The sequence below is a fragment of the Primulina huaijiensis genome, chromosome 2 (genome assembly GCF_012295235.1).
Source record: "Primulina huaijiensis isolate GDHJ02 chromosome 2, ASM1229523v2, whole genome shotgun sequence".
NCBI classification, from domain to species: Eukaryota; Viridiplantae; Streptophyta; class Magnoliopsida; order Lamiales; family Gesneriaceae; genus Primulina; species Primulina huaijiensis.
In genome coordinates, this window is record NC_133307.1 from 22,858,736 (window position 1) to 22,883,460 (window position 24,725).

At 33.6% G+C, this 24,725-nt stretch overlaps 4 protein-coding genes across 5 annotated transcripts; 2 read left to right on the forward strand and 2 right to left on the reverse strand.

Annotated features, from left to right (window-relative positions):
* Positions 1-1,952: 1,952 nt before the first annotated feature.
* LOC140970622 (uncharacterized) lies at positions 1,953-5,753 on the reverse strand. Of its 2 annotated transcripts, none has more exons than XM_073432435.1 (6): positions 5,427-5,753; positions 5,181-5,251; positions 4,783-4,838; positions 4,183-4,644; positions 3,829-4,003; positions 1,953-3,604 (listed from the first exon to the last, which is right to left on the reverse strand). In XM_073432435.1, exons 1-6 carry the CDS (start codon positions 5,569-5,571, stop codon positions 3,425-3,427), a joined length of 1,089 nt encoding a protein of 362 aa, XP_073288536.1. In that variant the 5' UTR covers positions 5,572-5,753; the 3' UTR covers positions 1,953-3,424. The 2 variants fall into 2 exon arrangements, with proteins under 2 accessions (XP_073288536.1, XP_073288537.1); XM_073432436.1 differs by having other exon boundaries at positions 1,953-3,598; positions 5,427-5,752.
* A 955-nt stretch (positions 5,754-6,708) lies between these two features.
* On the forward strand, positions 6,709-9,444 carry LOC140970623 (large ribosomal subunit protein uL18c-like). The gene is made up of 3 exons (XM_073432437.1): positions 6,709-6,981; positions 8,459-8,620; positions 9,176-9,444. Exons 1-3 carry the CDS (start codon positions 6,787-6,789, stop codon positions 9,323-9,325), a joined length of 507 nt encoding a protein of 168 aa, XP_073288538.1. The 5' UTR covers positions 6,709-6,786; the 3' UTR covers positions 9,326-9,444.
* Positions 9,445-17,142: 7,698 nt separating this feature from the next.
* LOC140960110 (zinc finger protein WIP2-like) lies at positions 17,143-20,218 on the forward strand. Its single transcript, XM_073418247.1, has 2 exons — positions 17,143-17,658; positions 19,569-20,218. Exons 1-2 carry the CDS (start codon positions 17,197-17,199, stop codon positions 20,025-20,027), a joined length of 921 nt encoding a protein of 306 aa, XP_073274348.1. The 5' UTR covers positions 17,143-17,196; the 3' UTR covers positions 20,028-20,218.
* Positions 20,219-22,393: 2,175 nt separating this feature from the next.
* LOC140960114 (uncharacterized) lies at positions 22,394-23,350 on the reverse strand. Its single transcript, XM_073418262.1, has 3 exons — positions 23,163-23,350; positions 22,992-23,093; positions 22,394-22,893 (listed from the first exon to the last, which is right to left on the reverse strand). The coding sequence occupies exons 1-3, from the start codon at positions 23,301-23,303 to the stop codon at positions 22,498-22,500; spliced, it is 639 nt and encodes a 212-aa protein (XP_073274363.1). The 5' UTR covers positions 23,304-23,350; the 3' UTR covers positions 22,394-22,497.
* Positions 23,351-24,725: the final 1,375 nt, after the last annotated feature.

The following is a 24,725-nucleotide window of genomic DNA, read 5'->3' on the forward strand; positions in this document are numbered from 1 at the left end:
TATATATATATCGATGATCTCAAAACTAACATTTGACCATATCAAATATAAATGTTATATATATAACCTATGATAATCCGGAGGACGTTATAAATAATTAATCGGTGAGTTGGGTATCCGAGAACTAAAAACTAGGTAACAAAATTTTTTTGTCACATAAATAACGTCTTGCACAAATAGAGTAAAAATTGTTTTGCTGTCTCTGACATGGATGTATCCTGCTTTCTTGAGTTTTTTTTATAATTAATTTAAAAATAAAAAATATTTCAAAAATAATTTAAAATAATTTCATGTCAAGACAAGAGCATCCTCTCCGCGTCAAGACGAGCATCCGTGGATGCTCCACCTCTTCCATCCACCTCACCCCCATTTATTTGAAAAATAATTAAATATAGTTTTTTTAATTTTGTGCTCATTTAAATTTAATGAAAAATCTATATTTTTTGTATTTGAGCCATTATTTTTTTAATAATATATCTTTCTTTCTTATTTAATTTTATATTAATTTTCCAAGATGCTCAAACAATTAATTTTAAAATCTAGTACATTCGTACGTTTTAAATGATATGAATGCCGATTATTTTTTCACTTGTGAAACAAAATTCAAATTTCGTTCATGCAACTAAATCTTTTCAGATTAGATAAGCACACATATTATTTGTAATATCAAGATTTTCTCTTCGTTCTACATTATCATGAATATTTTTAAGATTTTAAATGATTCAATCCAAATATATTAAATTATTGTATAAAACTTGTAATTAATTTCACTAATATATATATATCTATATATATATATTAAATTAATTAACATCATATTTTGTGAATTTTTCTTGTATATCTGTTAGTGAAATTAATTACGAGTTTTATATAGTAAATTAATACATTAGGATTGAATCATTTAAAATCCTAAAAATATTCATGATAATGTAGAATGAAGAGAAAATCTCGATATTACAAATAATATGTGTGCTTATCTAATCTGAAAAGATTTAGTTACACGAACGAAATTTGAATTTTGTTTTACAAGCGAAAAAATAATCGACATTCATATCATTTAAAACGTACGAATGTACTAGATTTTGAAAATTAATTGTTTGAGCATCTTGCAAAATTAATATAAAATTAAATAAGAAAGAAATATATATTCTTAAAAAATAATGGCTCAAATACAAAAAATATAGATTTTTCATTAAATTTAAATGAGCACAAAATTAAAAAACTATATTTAATTATTTTTCAAATAAACGGGGTGAGGTGGAGCATCCGTGGTTACAAAACATAGATTAAAGTAATTTTGCAAAAAAATTTTATTTTAAATTATTTTTGAAATATTTTTTTTATTTTTAAATTAATTATAAAAAAAACCGTGCTTTCTACTCAATGGATTGATTTGGACTCTTGTGAAAGTATCTAAAAATCCACGACATCAACTAAAAAACTCCCAATAAGGTCAGCAGCTGACTTCGCAGAAAGCAGCAGCGGTTTTGGAGCTCACAGGTAAACCTACCAGCTAGGGCAATGATAAATTGTTAGTTTATCTATCCACACATTACTATTATTTTTTAATTAAAATAAAATCTTCACATAAATAAATCCTAATAAATGCGTGTTCTTATCTTGTGAAATCATCCACTCCAAAATTTCCAAATCAAGGAGCGACCACCCGCTAAACCCCTCTGTGTCGGTTTCTGACACAAATCAAGAGTACTCCTTTAAAAAAAGATAGTTTCTTTGACGTGCCCACTTAGTCAACTGCGGTTGGGTTCAAAGATGCTGCATTTGTTCTTCGCTGTGGCGTTTTCTGCCGTGCCTTTGACCCTTTACATCCCTCCTGTCAGAAGCTTGAATCTGTTTGTGGAGACGATGGAGGATATCTGGAGGGACTCGAGTTCTCATGCTGTTAGAATTTTTCCTCGTTTGAGGTATGCTTGTTCCAGGATCTTGAACTGTATACTTTGTAACAATTCCAGGTAGATTGATTTTGAACGATCTGGGATTAGAATCCCGGTTTTACGAAACAGAGCTTGTGAATATTGGCCCCCGTTTTTTCTTTTCTCTGTTTTCGATGCTATCAAAGTGTTGAGGAATTGTGATTCGTTGAAGTGTTCTTGTGGGATGCTGATTGTTGATGTGTTTTGGGATAATAAAATCTAATTACGTTTTCTTTTCATGAATCTGGTTTCAATTTGGGATTCCCCCCCTTGGTGTTATATATTACTGTTGAATACGAGCTTGTTGCCATTTTTTTGCCACTGGAGCTTCTTCAATTTAGAGCGACTAGAAGGACATCACTGAAAAACCAAGTTCAAGTTCAAGTCTTGAAAACCTTGATATATTTTGCGACCGACCCCCTGGTGGACTTTTATCTTAGACTTTCCTCCCAGGGGGTGGTGACCTATGATTTGCAACGAGGTGGTCAGTGGCACGAAGGGGGTTCAATTCAATGAATTGGATGGGCAACTTGGGAGGAATCTGAATCGTTGTTTGTAGACCCAGTTTTCGATTGTTGTTACTTGAACTCTATAGTATTTCCATTCTTGAATTCCTTTATTCAAGAGTTAAGACTTTCTGAAGTAAGAGTGATGTAGCTTTGCGTAGCCCTTGATCCTCTTTTATCCCATAAGCTCTCCACTTTGTGTCCAAAACAATTATCTTGACTGCAATTGGATTGAGAAAGGAGCTGGTTTGTCGGGTCTGAGGAGCATCTCTCATTTGTTTCTCCAGTTTTTTGATTGATAAGTTGATATGTTGTATACAATGTCAAAATTCACTCAGCAGCATTTGTGCTCCATGGAATTCTTTGCGTTCATTTCGAGATACATTAACCAGTTACTTTGCCATATCTATATGATTACAACTCTTCTGGCATTCATCACCTGTACTAGCTATTATCCCTTGTCGAGAAACCATCTGGCCAAGAAATTCAAGATGCATTACCCGTGGTTGATTACTGTTCCATATTTATGTAATATGGCAAGTCTTCTACCCTCATTATTGTTACGAGCTAATGTGCTAATATCCTTCTTTTAGAGAAACTATCTGGACAAGGAAAAAATAACACAGGCAAGGTCTGCAATTTTGTCAAGAACACAAGTTCTGAATCAATCATCGTCGCAGTAACAAGTTTTGTTACGATTTGGTTTAACAAGTGATGCAGTTGATTTAAAGCCCCGGGGTCTAACAGAAACAAATTGGTGTATTCATGATTTCCACCATCTTGATAGAAATTGATAAAGTAATTGGTGGTAGGAAAGAATCTAATTTTCATCTATTTACTGAAATTTGGTTTTCAAGTACAGAAAGATTATATAACTTTAATGTTTTACAACATTTTGTTTCAAATTTATTCTCAAACAAATGGAAAAAGGACAAAAGAATGGCTATATATAAAAAAATCTCTATTTAGCTATTTTAATGTTTCTTATTGACTTGAAAGAGTGCAAGGCTTTAAGAACCAGAAAGCATTCAAAGTTCTTGCTTCTTTCTCAGCTGCCCCCCCTACTGGAATTTCTCCTTCAGGGTTGATCTTCTCATGTTCGGCCGCCATGTTGCCCTCTTTGTTGATTTGCTTAACCTCTTGCAGAATTCCTCTTCCCTGTTTCTTAAGCCACACTATATTCAGTCAGAACACACACTCAGAATATAACGATATGTGCTAGTTTTCTTTGGCTTCTAGTGTGCGCACATTTAAGCACGAATTGGCAAGAAGCCGAACCCTTCTAACCTAGAGTTACCTCATTATACATTTTCTTCTTTTTTTCACAAGACTGTTGTCGAATTTCAAATTTGAAATCAATCCATAATTGGATATTGTGGAGCACATACCAGGGGTTTGGACCTGAAAGTCTTAGGCGTCATCTCAGCTTTCAACGTCCCACGATTTGCAGAGAAACACTGTGGAGTAGGAGGTGAAGTTCGAATCTTTAGTAAACCATCCTTGTTAAGCTTGCTACTTTTCACATCCACGGATAAAGGGGTGTTATCTGCATCATCTTTTCTTCTGCAAGAATAATTCAAGATTCTTACAGCTAGCTGATTCAAAAGTTATATATATTAGGACCTGAAAGCTTTGTGATCTGGAGAGGTCGAGAAGAAAAAGATAAAGAGTGGATGCATAGGCGTAGAATTCTTTTGTTGAATCCCCACCCCCACCCCCCTAGAGTGGAAGAGAAAATTCACCTGATCTTTCGCTGCTTTTCCTTGAACATTCCGGTTTCCATTACTTTCACATCTTCTCTGCTCAACTCTAGCAATGGCTTATTTTCCTTTTCTTTGTCATTCAAAACCCCAGAATCGATGTCCTGAATATCTTTATTCTCTCTAACCTTAGTTGCTAGTTTCTTCAATTCATTACAGAACTCTGCAACCTTGTTCAGTATATCCCCACCAGAGAACAAATTTCTTGCAGATGAAGTACTTTTCAGCTTTGGTATTTGATCGGCTTTTCTCATTGCAGTGTCATCCCTTGATTTCTTCTCCGTGCTTGATTTGATTGCCTCTTTTCTGAGTTTAGCTTTGTGAGTTGGAGGCGTTGAGAAGTTGGGATTTTGATTTTCACCATCTTCAAGGATTTTATTGTTGTTTGTGTCCTTCAACAAAACAGAAGTTGGATTTGTCCCCCTTTTCTTCAACTTCGTATCTCTGCAAATTTTAGATGATTACATATCCTGTTTTAGTATTGCGTGACAGGTTCAAGATTTACAGACCAGAGAACCTGTGTGGTTGACGATCCCTAGATCCACCACACTAAGCCCAAAACTAAAATAGTTTCATAGATACCTCGTTTTTTCTTCACCGAATGGAAGAATCTCAGAAACTCTAGTAGATCTCTGAAGCTGGAAACACAGTAAAAGAGAAAATCAGACAAGATTGTAACACAATCAATAACCGAATCCAGAGAACGACTTCATGTTTTGTGTAATTATCACAACTTTGATATAAACAAACTAATAAGCACGCTATATTCCAACCATAATCTTCATTTTGAAAATATCAAATTCAAGCTCAAACGCAGAAAAAAACATCACAAGGTAAATTTACCCGCGAAGGAATTGTCCACATTCATTAAAAATAAATTTCCGACGAATAGCATATAAGTTTTTCAAATTTGAAGGCCCGAATCACATAAAATTTCTTGAAAATGGTGCAGTGAACAAGAGATATAAGGCAAAACAGACCTTAGAATTCAAAGTGGGAGTCCTCTCTTTCCCATTAAAGAAATCTTCAGCTGTCCTGGGGTGATTACAGCCTATACGTATACACATTAATAAGCGAAAGAGGGTCACGAAAAAAATATCAGCGCAAGAGAAAAACAAGAAAATCAAAACCCCGGGGCCGTCACCCTCCATCTAAACATACACTTGCATTGTATCTATACCTACAAAGACTAGTTTGTGTTTGTGTGTGCGTTTCTTTTAACTTACTGTGGCGGCAGAACCAGGCTTCATCATCAACAGGGTCGTCGGAGGCCGAGAAATCGATCCATTTTGGAGCATTGATGAGCTCGTACATCTCGTCTATCACAAATCTTGAATCTATATTCTTCCAATCAATTATTGCAACGTCCATTTAGTCTGATCTCTGTAAAGAAGCAAAAATAATTTAATATATACGGACGAAAAATAAAAAAGTTCAAAATCCAAGTGTTTCTGTAAAATCCCAGATCAGAAATCGATTGTGAAAACAGTTTTTCTTGGAGAATAAAAGAAGAGAGGGAGGGGATCTCTGAGACAGTGGACCGTTGGAGGGAAGGGTTTTTCTTATTAATTCGCTTTATGTCAATTACTTTTCGACCGTTGGGAATTTTCACGTTTTATTATTTGATCTGGTAGCCTTTGCATTTGTGCTAGTGGGTCAACAATTGCTTTTGATTGGGGCTACGTTCGGGTTAACCCAGTTTGGTTTTATTATTATTTATTATTTTTTAATGTACAAAACTGAAATTAAATAATAGAGATTGTATTTAGCCTTTACGTTAAAATAAAATAAAATATCATATTTTATGATAATATAAAATATATACAATAATAGAGTATTTTGAAAATTGATGAAAAGTTAGTTAAAAGTGATGAAAATTAGTTGGGCATATAAAAAGCCAGGAAAATATGTATTTGAGAAAGAAAAGAAATGAGATGGAGAGAAAGATAATCAACATTTTGGACATCGATTGTCTATCTATTTCCAAAACCTTCCAAAAACCAAAAGAAATAAGGGGTGAGGGGATTCTAATTAATGAATAACTAATTTCAAATCCCTGAACTTCAGGTTGTTTTTTCAAGTATTTCACATCATACAAATTATTTTAAATCCATTGTAACGAATCAACTATTCAAATATTCAAGTAAGACATATGTCGTTTTATTTTGAAAGATCATGACATTGCTTGACTCGTGAGATGAGATGATAAATTGAAAGATAAGAATATCAAAACTATTTTTTTCAACTCTAATTATTATAATATTTGAATCAAATGACAATTATATTGTATAACTTCCTTCAACAATGTTTATAGGAACATATACGATAATAACTTTAACTACATATTATATATTATTTTATTGTTTTAATTGAGAAGAGGTACACGTTAAAATAGATTTTGGGGTGTGCAAATTATAATGTTCATCTTTTAAAAGGGTGTGATCTGAAAAAGGATAACTTCAAGGGTCGAAGAGTAAATACCAAACAATTTTTTTCCTTGCTCTTCTCCTTATCCCGAGGCCAACGCCAATTTCTTTACCTGTAGGCTGTAGGAAACGTTAGAGATAGAATTCTAAGTGATAAGAAATGTCCAGCACTTCACTCTCGCTCTCGTTTCTGCAGGCCAATTTGGCCAGTACCAAACAGCAGCAGCTTTGCAATGGGTGTCGCCCAAATTCGGTGCCGTTATCGAGCCACCAACCTCGGCCAATGATTGTTCAAGCCAAGTCCGCGACCCGAACAGAGGATAGAACTGCTCGCCATTCTCGTATCCGCAAGAAGGCAAGTTTTTTGTCCTTTTCTTTCTTGACTATTTTGTTTGTTTTAGGATTGACAAGAATAGGATTTCTAGGTATGTGACATTGTTGAGGAAGAAAGTTTAAGATGGGCGTCCTAAATACAATGTGGTGAAGAAATGCTATTGAAGGACTTTTGAGAAGTCTCCCTGTACCCCCAGATGTTTGTAAAATTGAGTGAACTGGTGCTGTTATTTTGGCTAATTGTTATCTAGGTTGTATGTAAGGTTTGTAATGTTGAATGGTGGCCAGCTCTTTAGGATAAGAATTATGTCCACCGGTTCTTCTATCTTATTGCTGTTTGCTTGGATAGTTTACTCATGGGAGATCTTCTACATAATTCATTCTTATTCAGCCAGAGATGGCAATAAAGAAGAAAACTTTACTTATATATTGATTGTATGTTACTGATCACGTTGTGGCAGTCTTAGCCTTCTGCTGCTGTACTTGCTCATATTGTTTCTGTTCAAGTTTACTGCTACTATCGCTTCTAAATAATCAAGTTCACTATGTATCATGCTGCCAAACTAGTGCTGATCACTTGTCACCATGTGCAACATGTTGGATCAAGCACATGATGTTCTATCAAAAGTTATTGTTTTTAACAACACTACCAATCAAATGTTTTTAAGCCCACGTGCTATGTTTCAATAGTTGTGCCATTCAGAACCATATAAGCAATTGTTGCTACTAACATTCCATCTTCGACTAACGGGTCCAACTACAAGTTCTGAACACGTGATGTTGGTTTTGATATTAACTGTAAGATTGAACATCAGCCATTACATGAAAAGTTATTGGTAATAACTAATAGCAAATATGCTATGGAATTTTTAAGCTGTGCAGAAATCCAGGCGCCACATTTCATAGTTGTCTCACCTAGGACAATACAAACAATTATTGCTCCTAACCATGGTTAACTTTATGTTGATAGTCGTTTTATACGTCTAACCAGTGAGGTGCAACCACTAGGCCTGGACTCAACCCATGATCATCCTTTCACAAACTGTGCATCTTAAATGTCAAGCATGCACAATGACAACCAAGATGGATGTATTTGACATCCATGTGTCAAATCCTTTCCCAAATCAAATTCTTCCACCCAAATCAAATTCATTGTTCCAAACGCAACCTTAAAGTCCTTGGAAAATGATTTGAAATGATGTTTTAGAGCGTCTTTTGTTATGGTTAAAGCTGTGAGTTTCCTCAGATTAATTTTTGAAGAAAAAAGATGTTAGATCTTGATATAAGTTTCTAAATTGCTCGAGCAAATACGCTCTTGGAGCTTGTAAGATGCTATTATCCTGTTATTGAGGTAAGGCATTTATGCCATTGTACAAAAAGCTTGTAAGATATGAAATACAAGTTGAGCTATATGCAGTTTTTTGAGGGATCGTCCACTTTTTATTCGAATTTTGGAACTTTTGTACTCCATTAAATTTTCAAATACACATTTTACTCAGGTGGAAGGGACCACAGAAAGACCAAGATTATGCGTTTTTCGCTCCAACAAGCACATATATGTTCAGGTGATCGACGATTCAAAGATGCATACTCTCGCTTCTGCCTCTACCGTGCAGAAACCCATCTCAGGGGAGTTTGACTACAGTTCTGGTCCTACCATTGTAAGTGAATTCCACGTATTTGAAATTAAAGTAGCAATGTTGCTAAATATGTTCACTGCATATTTATAATGTTCTAATTGAGATTTTAGAAATTTATTGCCGTTCAAGAGTTCCATTGGCTAGCAAATTACTTTCTTTCCTCATTCCTTCGTTATCCAACTTGTGAATATTTTTTAAATTTTGATGTCAGTGACTTGCATATGAGAACTCAACTAAAGGACATTACTTCCACGGTGAGATAAATGGCAAAAACGTTTTAGGGAACCATGGCTAGAGAATTACATAGAAAAAGCTTAAGGATCTTGCTCTAGCAAATGTGTCCTTATAATGCGCCTTGTCAATGTTTGATCAAATTATGAGCTTTAGCTATTAAACTGAAATTGCAATTCAAGAGTCGTGAACCCTTGTGTGCAACTATCTGGTGGGCTCTGAGCATGATATTTACCCTAAGCAGGGTTCATTCTTCACTGGTTACATTTGTTTTTATCCCTTATCATGACTTTTTTTTTTTAAAACTTAAGATACAAGCACTAACATTAAGGTTTGGGATGTCAGGAAATTGCCAAAAAAATTGGTGAAGTTATAGCAAAATCTTGTCTTGAAAAAGGAATAACAAAGGTAGCCTTTGACCGGGGTGGTTACCCCTACCATGGGCGGATCGAGGCCCTTGCAGATTCTGCTCGGGAGCATGGCTTGCTGTTCTGAAGCTTGAGCAGTTGAATCAATTTTCATGTTCATTTGTAATTGAAGTATATTTTGACTTCTAGGCTTCGTTATCAATTTCTGTGTGCAAAGAAGGCTTGGACACATTGTTTGGGCTACAAGTCTAACGTTAGAGTCATAATTATAGGCCTTGGGTGGATGTAGGAAATAGGCTGATTATGCCAATGAGTCAAAATTTAACCCGGCCCAATGAAGCTCAACTAACTTAGAAGCTTGGTTCTGCTCGAGTAAGCCCAATTTGTGAAAAGCTATAGTGACTGACCCTGATCTGGCTACTGGACTGGACTTTTCCGTGAGGGTGGGTTCTTTTAAAAATAAATAAAATGTAATATTTTCGAATATTTCAACAAAAAATAAAATTTAGGCGATAATTTGTTTCTCCTACATTAAATCAACAATATAATAAATCAAGAAATTAACAAAAACAAGTCAATCCGGCGGATCGGGCTTATCTATTTATATTTTGTGTCATATTACCTAACTGAATATAAATTTTGTATTAATGTACTCTGAATTATGAAAATATATATAATCCATTTTTAAGATTTCACGATAAAAATATTTCCTAATTGATTTTTTTTATAATAAAATCTTAAATTAACACAAAACATTACGTCACGATACCAAACTTTGGCGACACTCCCACGCTACCGGTGGATCATATAGCAAGCATCTCCTAACGCTACCTTGAAGTTTCTAATTCAGGTAGTATATTTATTTCGCTAAATCAAATTAATTATTCATATGATATAAATTCACCGTCTCAATATATCCAGACATACTTATAAACGTTAAGGTTACGTCGACGAGTAGGTTTCTTGTGAGACAGTCTCACGAATCTTTATCTGTGAGACGTGTCAACTCTACCGATATTCACACTAAAAATTAATACTCTTAACATAAAAAGTAATATTTTTTCATGGATGACTCAAATAAGAGATCTGTCTCACAAAATACGACCCGTGATACCGTTTCACACAAGTTTTTGTCTAAGTCGACCTACTACAATGTATGATTGATTCTTTTTATGAGTTTCATCTGATTAATAATAATATACAGTCTTTTCTCCTCTTGGTAAATTTGGATGCGGTTACAACTGTACAATCTTTCATCCGACTTTTGTGTATAATCTTTACCCAGTGACATCGAATCCTCTTATCGCCCATGCTCGTGGGCCGTGGGGCCTATCCTCTGTGTGTGTGTCCGTGCCCCTATCTCGAGGTGTCCTTTTCGATACTGCATTCGTGCTCATTGAGAAGTCTATTTCCATGCCTCCCAAATGGTTTGAATGGAATTGGGGTGAGACTGCAGTCTTCACTGACGGTGTTATCTGCGTAGACTCATCACATCACATGTTTTACTTTAGAGGTACCTTTCTGTGTCCATATGAGAATAAAAACTCTGAGAATTTGGAGACAAATCGATTGATAAACACATATAAAATACGTATAGTCGGAAAAGACTGTTTTTTTTTTACTTTCAAACTGTCCTTGTTTTATTCTTTCATTTAAAAGCTACAGAAAAAAATAAAACTTGCATGCAATAATGACAGGCTTTGAAACATCCTTGTCCAAGTCAGTGTTTCTTTCTTTATTTTTGGCGACCCACTCTGCAACTTACGAGCGGTTACAAGTATTTAATTTCACCATATTTAGCTAGTTAGTGTATGTGAAATTTTTACAACAAGGATAATCTTCATTTAATTCATCTGTTCACCATAAAAGCAGAATTTGAGAGCCACGAACGACAACTGTTGCTTTCACGATAAATTTCCTTTGTACATTGTCTAAAGAAGGCAATAAATATAACTAAAGTTTAAAAGGAATGGACCAAAAATGGAGTCAGATTCTGTGGTCTGGACCGTCTCGTATGTCACTGTTTTTGGTGCAGAAATACAATATTTATGCTGCCTCTTTAATTTGTCTTCCGGAATTTCAGTCATTTCTATCAGAATGCGTGAGGGGACTAATCTGATGTCTGAAGTTTTATGATTGTCTTTTATATCAATTATATATTCATATATGTCTTTTTACATCACGTTAAAGTCACAGAAAAAATTTAAAGACATGACATTGTATCAGACTAGGTTTATTGATGTATTGCCAATGAAAATGGTCCAGTTTGACAAATAAATAAGTACACGTAAGGTGAGCTAGAGAATACTTATATGAACGGGCAAGGCCCAAGATTATTATAGGACAAATACAAACTTTTGGCTAATCAATCAAGAATTAAACAGTAATGTCTTTCATGTGAAATAGAGTATGGTTGAACGACTCGGGTTATATATATATAGCTAGAGAATACTTATATGAACGGGCAAGGCCCAAAATTATTATAGGACAAATACAAACTTTTGGCTAATCAATCAAGAATTAAACAGTAATGTCTTTCATGTGAAATATGATTATGGTTGAACGACTCGGGTTATGTGTGTGTGTGTGTATATATATATATATATACACACATTAAATACAGATATATTAGTAAAAAAAACTATTAACTGTTAAAAAATAGACTATATATTATGTAATTGAGACGAAAAGTATATTTAAATATTGTGAGATAAAAAAAAAATCAGCGTGTGTCACTGTCATGGGAAGCAGCAGCAAATGGCAATAAAGTTTTGGATGACGTCATGCTCGTAGCTCAACAGTCGCTTCTAATTATCATGTTCATCCTCAATTGTCAACAGCTGTCCCCGTCTTTCTTTGCACAATACGCATATTTATTAATTATTATTATTATAGAATGAGAAGGCATGTCCATCCTTACATTATATAATTTTTTTGACCAGATAAATTTTAAAGGGTTTAATGACCTAGACAAGGTTGCTCAAGGGCTGGACATGGAAAGTAACTAGGTTGAATGAAAATTGTATGTTAGGGCATGACTAGGAGACCTAGGAGGGCATCATGATGGTCCTAGGGTGGCAGCACAAGAGTTGGTTTGAAGGGCTAAGGTGATCGAGTGACGCAAGGGGGAGCTGCGCATGTTTGGGATGAGTTTGTGGAGCTGTGGGCTTTAGGCTTCTCAAGATCGATCCAGTAGGGTCCATAGGGGTCTAGTTGGGTCCTAGGGTAGTTGCACGATGGCTGGTGCGAAGGCTAGGGGCTGGTACGCAAGCTTGACGTCGCGCATGGCTCCCAGGGCACGAGTTGAAGGACTGGGCACGGTTGGGTTGCTAGGCCTGGTCCAGTAGGTTGTTAAGAGCTTGAGTAGTGTCCTAGGGTCGATGGTTAGGAGCTGGACATGATGGCTAGAGCTTAGGCTTTAAGAAACTCATGGTATGTAAACTATGGGTTTCGAAAAGATAGGGACAAAAATTCAGTAGGTGTCCCAGGCTGGTCTAAGGGTTTAATGGGCTTGATTTGAGTTGTACATGGTATGGTTAGGTGTTAATAATTAGCTTTTGTTCAAATTTGGTTAAGTTTCAATTCCATACGAGTCAAAACCGAGATGTACGTCTAAGTTTAAAAATGAATTAGGAAATTAGTTGAGAAGCTTAAGTTTACATCTAAAAAATAATTATGGGCATATTTTAAGGTGTTGTGTTAAGATTGGAATGATTTGGGTCATCGTTTTAAAGTCTAAGGATAAATTGGGAAAGTTAGGCTTTCAGGGGCAAAACGGTCATTTTACACCTGAAAATGTTAGACTTCCTAACAGTGCCCTGAATGCTGTAATAGATGTTAAAATATTTATTTTAATGTTTATGGAATTTTATGATGAAACGTTAATGTTAAAAGACATGTTGCATGCTTTATTTTAAAAAAAATGATTTATATATACTTGAATTTTTATAATTGATGGAAATATGAAAATTTGAGATGAATTGATTGTGACTAATATGATGATACGATGATATGTAAGGTCAAGACTCAATTGATGGATGAGAGTGTCGTTGATGTCCCCATCATCTTGTACCGTGGTAATACGTCGATGGATCCATTGACCTACAGCTAATACGAAAGTCTCAATTGAGGATCTGAATTTAATAAAAAGAGAAATGTATACGTATATGATGAAAGAAAATATGATATGATATATTGAAAAGAAAACATTAAAATTTATGTTCATGAAAAGCTATTTTATTAAAAGTATTTTCATTGTTGTTTGTGAATGTATATGTATTACTTGCTATCATGTTTAAGATTTGCTGAGTCAATAGACTCACTAGGTGTGATCGATTTACTATTTCATGTTTTGAATACTTTCTTTTGGATTTTCAAATAATTAGTTGTTGAGTTTATTTTAAATGGTGTCAAAAATATTTATATATATATGTATAGTGTTTTCGGCCGAATGGTATGAAAGAAAAAAAAAATTCTAATACATTTTAAAGTAAAACGAGTAGTGGACGTTTCAATAATAATAATAATAATAATAATAATAATAATAATAATAATAATACTCAAGAGAACAATGAACCTATAAAAAATTTTAAATATCTCAAACATGCACAAATTAACTAAATTGAATTAAATGAAAGCATACAAAGGCTGGGTTGTTTTCTACTTTTGTTTGATATAATTTGATTTTAAATAAAACAATTGTTTTATTTAAAATAATCAAACAAATTCAGCTCCATCAATCATTTTACTCGATCAATCAAATTTTTCAACATATATAATTAATCCTAATTAACGATGTAATATATTATTTTTGTACAACGGGGGGAGGGTTCAATTTTGATATATATATATTGATATAAAGAAAACTAAAAAATAACCGACAGACTTGTGTGTATGTTATATATATGTACAAAATAATCTCTGCAAAGAAAGTGTGTTTGTGGTTAACATAAAGTTATCCCGTCAAGAAAATCAACGTACGACCCAAAAATGTCTCACTTATATATTTTAATAATATAAATTTGGTTATCATCATTTGTTTTGCTTGCCCACCTCAATTCTCAAACAAAGCAGACACAACCAAATAGTATTGTATTTATGCCCTTTTTTGCAGGCCCCATTACCATATGTTCCTGTTACGAGAAATGACACACAAATTAAAGTATTTCATTCAGAATGCTTATATATTATTATTATTATTTTAGAAAGTTGCCTCAACATCTAACTTATATTTGGTATGCTGCACACCTACCGTGCACACCTATGTGAGCATCGATGAGGTGTCACTCATCCATTGGATACACAATTTTTCTATATTTCGTCACATCCAATGGGTGAGTGACATCTCATCGGTTCTCACATAGATGTGCACGGTATGTGTGTAGCATATCAAATATATAAACAGGTGAAAAGGTAGCATATACTTATCTGTGCTATGAGTATTTAAAAAATGAATTATCGGAAGTTTTGTGATGTAAATAAATTTTAATTGCATTCTTATATCATTTAATCGTCTGACAAGTAATAATTTTTAACACTTCGACTATTACTAAATTAAAGCTAGTTGTTGAAACATAATAATAAGACTAAAATTAATAATATCAATTCTAATCCAATACATAAAATTTTCATAGGTTATCATTTTCTATATTTAACATTACGTACAACTCTCATGGTCAGTTTATTATATACAATGTTCAAAAAAGCGCCGGACATGCTATACATAAAATTTCCATAGGTTATCATCTTGTATATATAATGTTACAACTCCCATGGTCCGTTTATTATATTAATTAAGGCACTCGTGAAAAATTATGTTGTTTTTACATTGGTTAATGCATCATAAATTTAAATAATTAAGGCACTCGTGAAAAATTATGTTGTTTTTACATATTCGCACAATCTTCCTATTTTAAGGTGTTTTCCGCTGGAATAGGTCTCTTGTGAGACGGTCTTACAAATTTTTATCTGTGAGACGAGTCAACCCAACCGATATTCACAATAAAAAGTAATATTCTTAGCATAAAAAGTAATATTTTTTCATGGATGTCCCAAATAAGAAATCTGTCTCACAAAATACGACTCGTGAAACCAGCTCACAAAAGTTTTTGTCTTTCCTCCTCCCGTTGTACACCCACAATTTATATATAATTAGCATCATATTTTCTCAACCAAATATTGAAATTTCATCGAATATCCATTCAATATTTACTACTATAATTAAATAAGGAATTTCATAATTATCACATCTGAATCATCAAATACATATTTTTTTAAAATACGTACTCTTTTTGTTACATTATACAATATTAATTTGATACCTCAAGATGGATTTTTATTTTATTTTTTTGCCTTTTATAACTAGCCTTGGTTTCATAATACAATAGTTTGATTCTTTGAAGGATTATTTGTATATATATTATTGCTCGGAGTGTAGCTAAAGTTGAATTAAAAAAGTTGAGTAATGAGTTTGGCTTTCTAAATACGGTCATAGACACCAGTTGACTCGACATGTTTTGTTTATGATACCCACGTAGACAATGCCCTTATCGAATTGATATATCATAATCACTCACATGTTTCATGTGTTGAGTGAACATGTATTTACGAGTACCATTATTTATCATTCAACACACATGTCATGTGTTGAGTGGATGAAGACACTACCCATATAAATAGTATCTACCAAACCCTCTAATTCTTAGTATAACTTGAATCAAATGTTGATGAATAAGTACGTGTAATCAACTAATACTCTTTCACACCGAAACATGCCTTAGAGTTCTATATATAATTAAATAATCTTTTCTAACGGATAAAATTAAACTCGAACTAGTTAAAAAGTGTAGTTTACAAGTTAAACACTAGTGGAGATAGAGAATATACCATGAGTTTTGTTAAATGGTTTGACCAATCCACATGGGCACAAAGCCACCTAGAGATTTCAAAACGGGTTGGCGGGGCGGGCCAGCTCGCCATTTTCGCGGGTCTCTAAATGGCCAACCCAGCCCAATCCACCTTGGGCCGTGGGCTAGGCGGGCCGACCCGCTTATTTTTAACCCGCTTATTTTTTTAATAAAAAAATACTAAACAATATCGCACTAAACATAGAAGAAAAATATATTTCAGTCAAATAGTTTCGTAAAATACTCAAAAACATTGAAATAAGAAAATAAGAAAGCATCAACATAATTCATAAAAAGTAAAGTGCTTAAACCAAACATGAAGATTGAGATATGGAAGAGAATAGAAAGTCGAGGAAAGAGACAATTGTAAATTTAGAAAATATTATGTGTTCAACAATACACATAATTATCAAACCTCCGCTGGGTCCACAAAATTTCACTACAACACGTCGGACTTCAAACGAAACCGCTCTTAGGTTCACAAACAACTGTTATGATTAAAAATTATTTTAAGATTTATGAATAAAATTTACAAAAATTTCTTCCCTTTAAGATTCATGAATAAAATTTGCAGAGATTTCTTCTCTTTAAGATTCATGAATAAAATTTACAGAGATTCAGATTTTATCAGAGTGAGTAATGGAAGCGAGGCCAAGGAGAAAAAAAAGAAAGAAATAAGATAAGAGAATGATGAAGGCGTAAGAGATTTATTCCAATTTTTATATAAAACTTAAAACTTAAAAATATATATATAAAAAAAATTCTACCCTAATTTGGCGAGCCAACCCGTCCCGTTTGGGTTCGACCCATCTTGACCCGCAACCCAAACGGGCTCAGCTCATTTGGCCCGCTTCCAAACAGGCTGATATTTTATCCATCCAACCCGCTCAATTTTTATAACGGGGCGGGCCGACCCGACGAACCTGACCCAATTTGACAAATCTAAAGCCACCACAAGCTGTGTCAGCTAATCTTATATAACAGTAGTATGCTACACAACAATTCAATCATTCAACTCGAACTCGCACTCGCACTCGCACAGCTTCTTCCACAATATCTCCGATCCCTTCTCCTCCAATATTCTTCGTCAATCATGGCAGAACCCTACAATAATTTCACAGCACAGTGCTTCAACTTCATTCCTCTCCATTCTTCATCCACTCACACCGCTCACCATCACTATTACCCGCACTCTTCGTCTCCTCCAAGAGAAGCTCTTCCCCTCCTCAATACACTCAGCCTCAGCCAAGAATATTCATACACGGAACCCTCGTCTGATTATGCGCTAAACTACCAGAAAAATCAAGAAAAAGATCCTAATTTCAGTGAAGATGTAACTGTAGCCTTGCATATAGGGCTCCCAAGCCCTAGCTCCGAGGTGGGCTATGGCGAAATCATGGATAAGGATGGCGTGGATATACTCTCGGGGTTGCCTTTAAACAGGTTAAACATGGGCCAGTATTGGATTCCCACTCCTTCGCAGATTCTTATCGGCCCGACTCAGTTTTCTTGTCACCTTTGTCCCAAGACTTTTAACAGATACAATAATCTTCAGGTAATATTCTTTCCGATGAACCCTAGCTAGAGTACTAAGGTTTAATCAGTACCTTTTTCACAATATAATCCACTAATTTGTTTTACTTTCAAGTTGAAAATAAGACAAGGTTTTGATTTAGCGATTGTTCTTAATTAATTATTCCCCATTTTAATTTTTACGAAGAAATCTATTTTTTTAATGCAATGGTGTTTCTTCTACAATTTCTTCTTGATTTGACAAGTATTCCTTTCCTGTAGCATCTTCCTAGTTATGACTTTTAAATGAAATTTATTATTTGTCCTCTGTTTTTTCTTGTTGTACTTAGCTATATTTAACAATCAATTTCTCTGAAATTTGGCATTTATATCACCGGCATGTACAATTCTTCAAGTAATTGAACATTTGAATAGTAAATCGGCTTCTCCGGTCAGCTAGATATGGAAATTAATTAACATAAAAAATTTGTGTCACGAGTCAATTTATGAAAAAAAATATTACTTATTATTGCTGTAAATATGGGCAGGTTACCCATCTCTATTTAATTAATCATGCTTAATTTTGTGAATATAATATAATTACTAACCATTAAGGAACTTTAATTTTTTAAATAACTTCCACTTTTTTAAACTGAATACCTAGTTCTATCCCTTTTATTTTCTTCCTTGGATTGGAAATCTTTTATGTACCTCATCAGTCTTCATGACATCTCATGAAATATGTTTTTATGGTTAAATCTGAAAGACTGTATATAATAAAGGGCACTTGCTATTTATGGTCTTCACTAAATTATTGTGATTATCAACTTTTTAGTGCTATTTATAGACCTACTGCAAGGAAAGAAAATTAGATCGAATTCAGATTAATTCGAAGTGAAACTATAAACTTTTGTTGATAATAATAATAAAATAATCAGTTCATTTAGAATATTTTTGCTAAAAGAAAAATAAGGATTAATGTTTATAAGTCAACACGATAACCAGATCCAGTTTATTAAGAAGAACTTCTTAATTATTTTGAGAGAACTATTATTTTTCTACGGAGAAAATTTACATAAAAACTTTTTTATGTTGAGAGAGATGCTGCAAATTCCTTGGAAAGTCACTTGAGCCAAATGCATGTAGTCAAAATGGGAACAGAAACTCAATCAGATGTTTTTTTCTTTTCATATATCTGTTACTCCGGGCACTGCACATAATACAGTACGTAACACGACGAATGTTTCATTTGTCTGTTGTTGAATACAGTACATGCAAATTGTAAAGTTTGTGTGTCCACACCCTTCGTGCTGCTACATACTATTCGGTAAATCAAAATTTGAATTATTTTACCATAGTATAAATCTTTGCAAATTGCATTGACCACTACAGTAGTTGGTTGGGTATTAATTACTGCTTTCACTCCGCCATATGCTGCCGCCTCCTTGTCTACCCAGCAGTCGCCGTTGTATGACGAATGACGATGGGGACGTCATTTAGAATCGGTCAAAGCTCGTGATTAAATTTTTGGTGGATGTGCGTCTATTATATTTATGGGATTTGATTTAATATATATAAGTTCATGTGAAAATTTAAAACTGATATCATATACAAAAATGGTCGTGTTTTTCTTACCTAACTACGAATCAAATATTTTTAGGATAAGTTTATAAGTATCATAAGTATAAATAAAGTATATGGTTCCACTGATTGTGTGACATAAACAAAAAGAACTACTTAATTGTATTTATTTATTGTTTGTAGTTCTTAAGAAAAAAGTTTTTTTTTTTTTTTGTGGAGTTTGATACTAAGCATCACAATATGTAAGATATCGAAATAATGAAAATCCCCTCACGAGAAAATGATAATAAGGTACTCGTCTATTTTAGTTACGCTTTCGTATTAGGTTTAATGGCTAGTCACCTCACAAATGTGCACATCCATGATTTTCAGATGCATATGTGGGGGCATGGATCACAATACAGAAAAGGACCTGAATCGCTACGAGGCACACAGCCCACGGCCATGCTAAGATTACCATGCTACTGCTGCGCGCCGGATTGCAAGCACAACATCGATAACCCAACAGCCAAGCCACTCAAAGATTTCAGAACTCTTCAAACACATTACAAGAGGAAACATGGAACCAAACCCTTCACGTGCAGAAAGTGTGGGAAACCATTCGCGGTCAAAGGAGATTGGAGGACACACGAGAAGAACTGTGGCAAGATTTGGTACTGTATTTGTGGCTCTGATTTTAAGCACAAAAGGTCTTTAAAAGATCATATCAAGGCGTTTGGGAGAGGGCATGGGGGTCTTGGGGTCGAGCTTGAGCTTGAGCAGCTTGAAGACGAAGACGAATCCGCGTCTGAGATTGAGCAAGGAGGGGATCAGTACTCTTCATCTATGTGATTTGATTTCATTTTAAAAGGATTGTTATGATTTTATTTTATTTTACTTTGTGGAAAGTCTTATTTCTCATAAAAATAATTATTAATTAGTTTTTCTTTTTGTTGGCATCTTGATTTGTGTTCTTTATTTGTATATTTCTTTGTATTTAGAGTTGTAAATGAAATGATTTGCTATGAACTGATAATTTAATGGAAAAAGTTTGTTGAAGAGTGTTAATTGAATAATAATGTTGCTAAATTAGGTTTGCAGATATTCCGAATAAGTTGAAATTTGATATGTCTTTGTTTAATTTACAGATAATTTTGTTTTTATTTATGATATTTTCCATTCACGTGACATATGAATTTGTTTGTGTTCTCACTTATTTTATGTTTTATTATTATTATTACTATAAATTGTCATGTCATATAGCCGTAACCATGTTATGTCTATCAATTATATTTATCGTCATAAATCAAATCAAATCAAATGTCATATTTATGTCTTTATCATTAACCCCAAATTTGTCTCCAATTCATTAATTTGTTGGCGAGGCGAATGATCTATAATACTAAGATTCTTTTTAAAAATATTTTATATTTTCGGAGTATGAAATTTTGTTTTTATAGTCTATATTGTACTATATTATTAAGGTTTAAATTTATATGACAAGTAACTTCGGTGTCATGGTCTAATTTTTTTTTAAGTATTGTTAATCAAAATCAAGAAATTCGATCCTGTTTATTGAGATTCAATCTGATCAAATCCAGCTCGATCAAACTTTCATTTCATCAGGACAGATTTTATCTTATCTGTATGAGGTTCAATAATTTATGTTAAAACATTATCTTCATTTCCTATGTTTTTATAGATATATGTTTTTTAAACATATATTTGAAATTTTGAAGCAGAAAATTACATCTACAGTATTTGTTTATATAATTTCTTAGTTTTTATCAGATTTTTTTTATTATTGTTTTTCAGTTTTTATTTAAAGTTAACAAAAAAGTTGGGCTATACCAATATTTAATCGCGCACATTTTTTTCGTTAGAAAAGACCCGTTAGTAGAATTTTTGATAAACAAAAGTTAGTCTGAAACTCCGAAAGTCCTGTTAAATTTCAGCCCTGGACAATGTAATTGAGGTGATTTTTATCATTGTTTCTACTTTAACGTGTGTTTGTTTTATGAAAATAACATTAGGGAGTGTTTCCAAATGATTATCCGTTTAGAGAAGTGATTAAATTTATAGATAATAAATGAGTGAGAAAAAGGCAAAACTTAGTAGTATTTGAAAAATCAAAGTGAAAAACTGGAATTTTTTATAGGTATGTTGTTTCGTAAATAACTGATTTTAATACAATTTTTTTAAATAAAATATTAAAAATACCGTTGGAGTGTTTGCAAAACATATAGTTTGATTGTGTAATGTAAATATGAATGTAAACTGTAATTTTGGTTAAACAAAAATATTGGACGAAAGAGCTTCCTGAAAAAAAATTTGCAAACAAAAAAAATATGAGAATCACTTTTGAAGAATCAGATTTAGAGTTTAAGAGACACAAAAAGTTTATATTTTTTTAAAGTGAGAGTGATTAATCTTGCAAATACTCACTTAACATACAAGCTATGACAACTTCAAAACTTAGAAAATAAATGTAAAAGTGATACATCAATGAGTTATTGCGGATAATTTTGTCATCTTATACTTTTGGACCACATATATATATATGTGACTTGTTACTCTAGACTTTAATTGACAACTGACGTAAGTTAAAAATGTCATGAAATCTAACATGTGTTTTGTGTATTCCGAGACATCCAAAAACATTAATTAGGTCTATGTCATACACAACAAGAAAAACACGGATTAGAGACCGTCAAATCGGTCTCTATTCGGTCTCTACATAAAAATAGAGACCGATTAGCGACCGATTTGGTTGGTATCAATAACCTTGATCGCTAATTGTGAGAGACCGGTACGATTAATCGGTCTCTAAATTAGCGACCACATTTCCGATAACGGTCTCTAAAATAGAGACCGATATTTTATGTGCGGTTTCTACTTTAGATACCGACTATTTAAAGTCAGTCTCTAATATAGAGACCGATTCATATTTCGGTCGCTATATGAGAGACCGATGCCGCTCAATCAGTCTCTAAGTTAGAGACCGAATTTATGAAATCAGTCTGTAAATTAGATATTGTTTTTCCACGTTCCTCATCTGTTATTTACACCAATCCAAACACAACACAATATGCATAATCAATCAATATAACCATCCAAAAAGCACAACGCAGTATTAACATCAACACAACTATTCCAAGCCACAACTTATCAACACAAAAATCAATACAAATATTTATACCAACTATTCAAGTGTCAAAAGATCCAAAACAAACGTCAATTCATTCTACAAAATGTTCAACCACTTCCAAACATTTCCAAGTCAATCGAATCGAAACTCAAACTTTAATTACTGGGACAATGTCTAAAGAGCTTGAGTCTCATCAGAATCTATAATGGGTGAAGAGAAGTCTGGAAACGCAGAAGGACGGTCTAGTGTTTGAGGAAACACCATACGAGCCATAAATTCACGCATCTTCTCCTCCAATTCAGTAACTCGAGTCTTCAAATCTGCATTCTCTGCCCTCAACTCTTGTATCTCAACACATGAGCTACTTGGACGACCTCTTCCTGTAGAAGCAGACGTCGCATGAGGAAAGGCAACTTTTGCTTGGGAGCCAAGTCCATAAATGCATATTTTCTTCATCCCTCCAACAACCTCGTAATATATGTCGTTTATGGCATCCTGTGATGGAGTATGTGGTTCCTCCCCCTCTGTAGTAGCTTGAGATATCTCGGAAATTCTTGTGGTCATATTATCCTATGGCAAAGAAAAAAATCAGCAAATAAAATTAAATCTAACAGAAAAAGATGAGTTTTTAGCACTATATTATTTACTAATAACTTTTTAATACTTACATCTATAGCCTGAGATCGAGCATCGACAAATGTTCCATCCTTGTGACGATTTGTAATTCGAAACACCTCCCAACAATCAGTTTTTCGCTTTAAATCCGCTTCCTGCACAACCAAGTTCAAATATGATAAGTTTGTAATATTAACAAATGAATTATATTTTTTGAAACTCACCAATTTCAAAGTATGCTCAATTATAGAGCGTGATCCAGCCGTGTGCTTAGTAACTCCAGTGCCTGTGCCAGCCACCTCACTATTTCTGTTATTTTTAGCTATCTCTGATTTCTTTTTCCATTTTACCCCGCTCCAAACCATCTGCCATGCAGCCCATACATTAATAGGAACTTGTGTTGGCGGATGAATCTTTTTCATGACCAGAAGGAATGCCCTCCCAAACTTCTCTTTCACTGGCTTTTAGCATTTCATATAAATTTTTTGCAGCGGGTGTTGGTATCTCATCAACATCTGAATGATGAAGGGCATTCATCGCATCGTGAATCATTGACTGCATTGCATTGTCATTGGGTGGGTCCTCTTGAGCAATGGGAGCTGAAGATGGGAGAATGGAATGTCCAATCGGATCGGTAATATAAGGCTCCCCATGAACATACCAATTGTAATAATTTGGAATAAAACCATACTTTCCTAGATGTACTTTAACAGTATCTTCATCGTGAAAAGTAGTATTTCTGCATTTACGTTGAGTACAAGGACAACGTAACTTGTCACCACTCATACATTCAGGATGACTTTTAGCAAGGTTAACAAAATCCTCAACCCCATTCATATATTCTTCTGTTATAAATCCATTATCTAACCTAGCATACATCCAAGCTTTATTTGTATTCATTGTCGAAACAACCACTGTAACCTAACATATAAATTAAAATTCAAAAAATAAATTTATTGGAAATAAAAATGGAATGAGGCATTCTAAAAAAACAAGCTATTTTATATTATATATTTCTATATCTTATATTATATTATATACTGAAATCATACAACAAGCTAATGTCATATTATATTATATAATTTACAGGACTCCATTTGGAATAAATATTATATATTTCTACATGTTATATTTCATTATATAATGAAATCATACAATAACGTAGGTCTTGTTAATTAGTAAATCAAATAATTCTAAATTGAAATCCACTTAATATAGTTCTGTCAGTTTTAATTCAATAATAAATCACATATGATTTTGAGTTATGAGAGAAAAAATAACTTGATGTAAAAGTTGTCTTATATAAGCGAACATGGAAACATGGAATTGCATAATTGAAGATGAAGTCGTTTGGTTCAAGTCTATGCTACAACAGGAAGATGTGGAAATATCCTAACTACATCTCAAATGGAAAACTAACAAAATACTGTATCAAAAATCTGGGATCTTGAAATTCTAGTCACCATTTTCATTCCATTAGAAATATTATTTTATTGGTGTCTACAAAGAAGCCCTACATTTTAGCGTGAAGGAATTGAATTCATTTTCTTCATTTATCCCCTCATTCTCTTTTGTATGTAATAAATTCCCAAACATAACCAAATCTTGCCATTCATGAATGGGAAGCAACTCATGACTCATATACTTATTATAGGTAATCCAAGCATAAAGCACAGGGACATTTCAGGTGATGAAATTTTCGGAATAAGTGACACTCGGGGGGCACTATATGTTGATCATTTTCCAGCAGTAGCCTCTATCAATGTAAATGCCAGTAAATCTCTAAA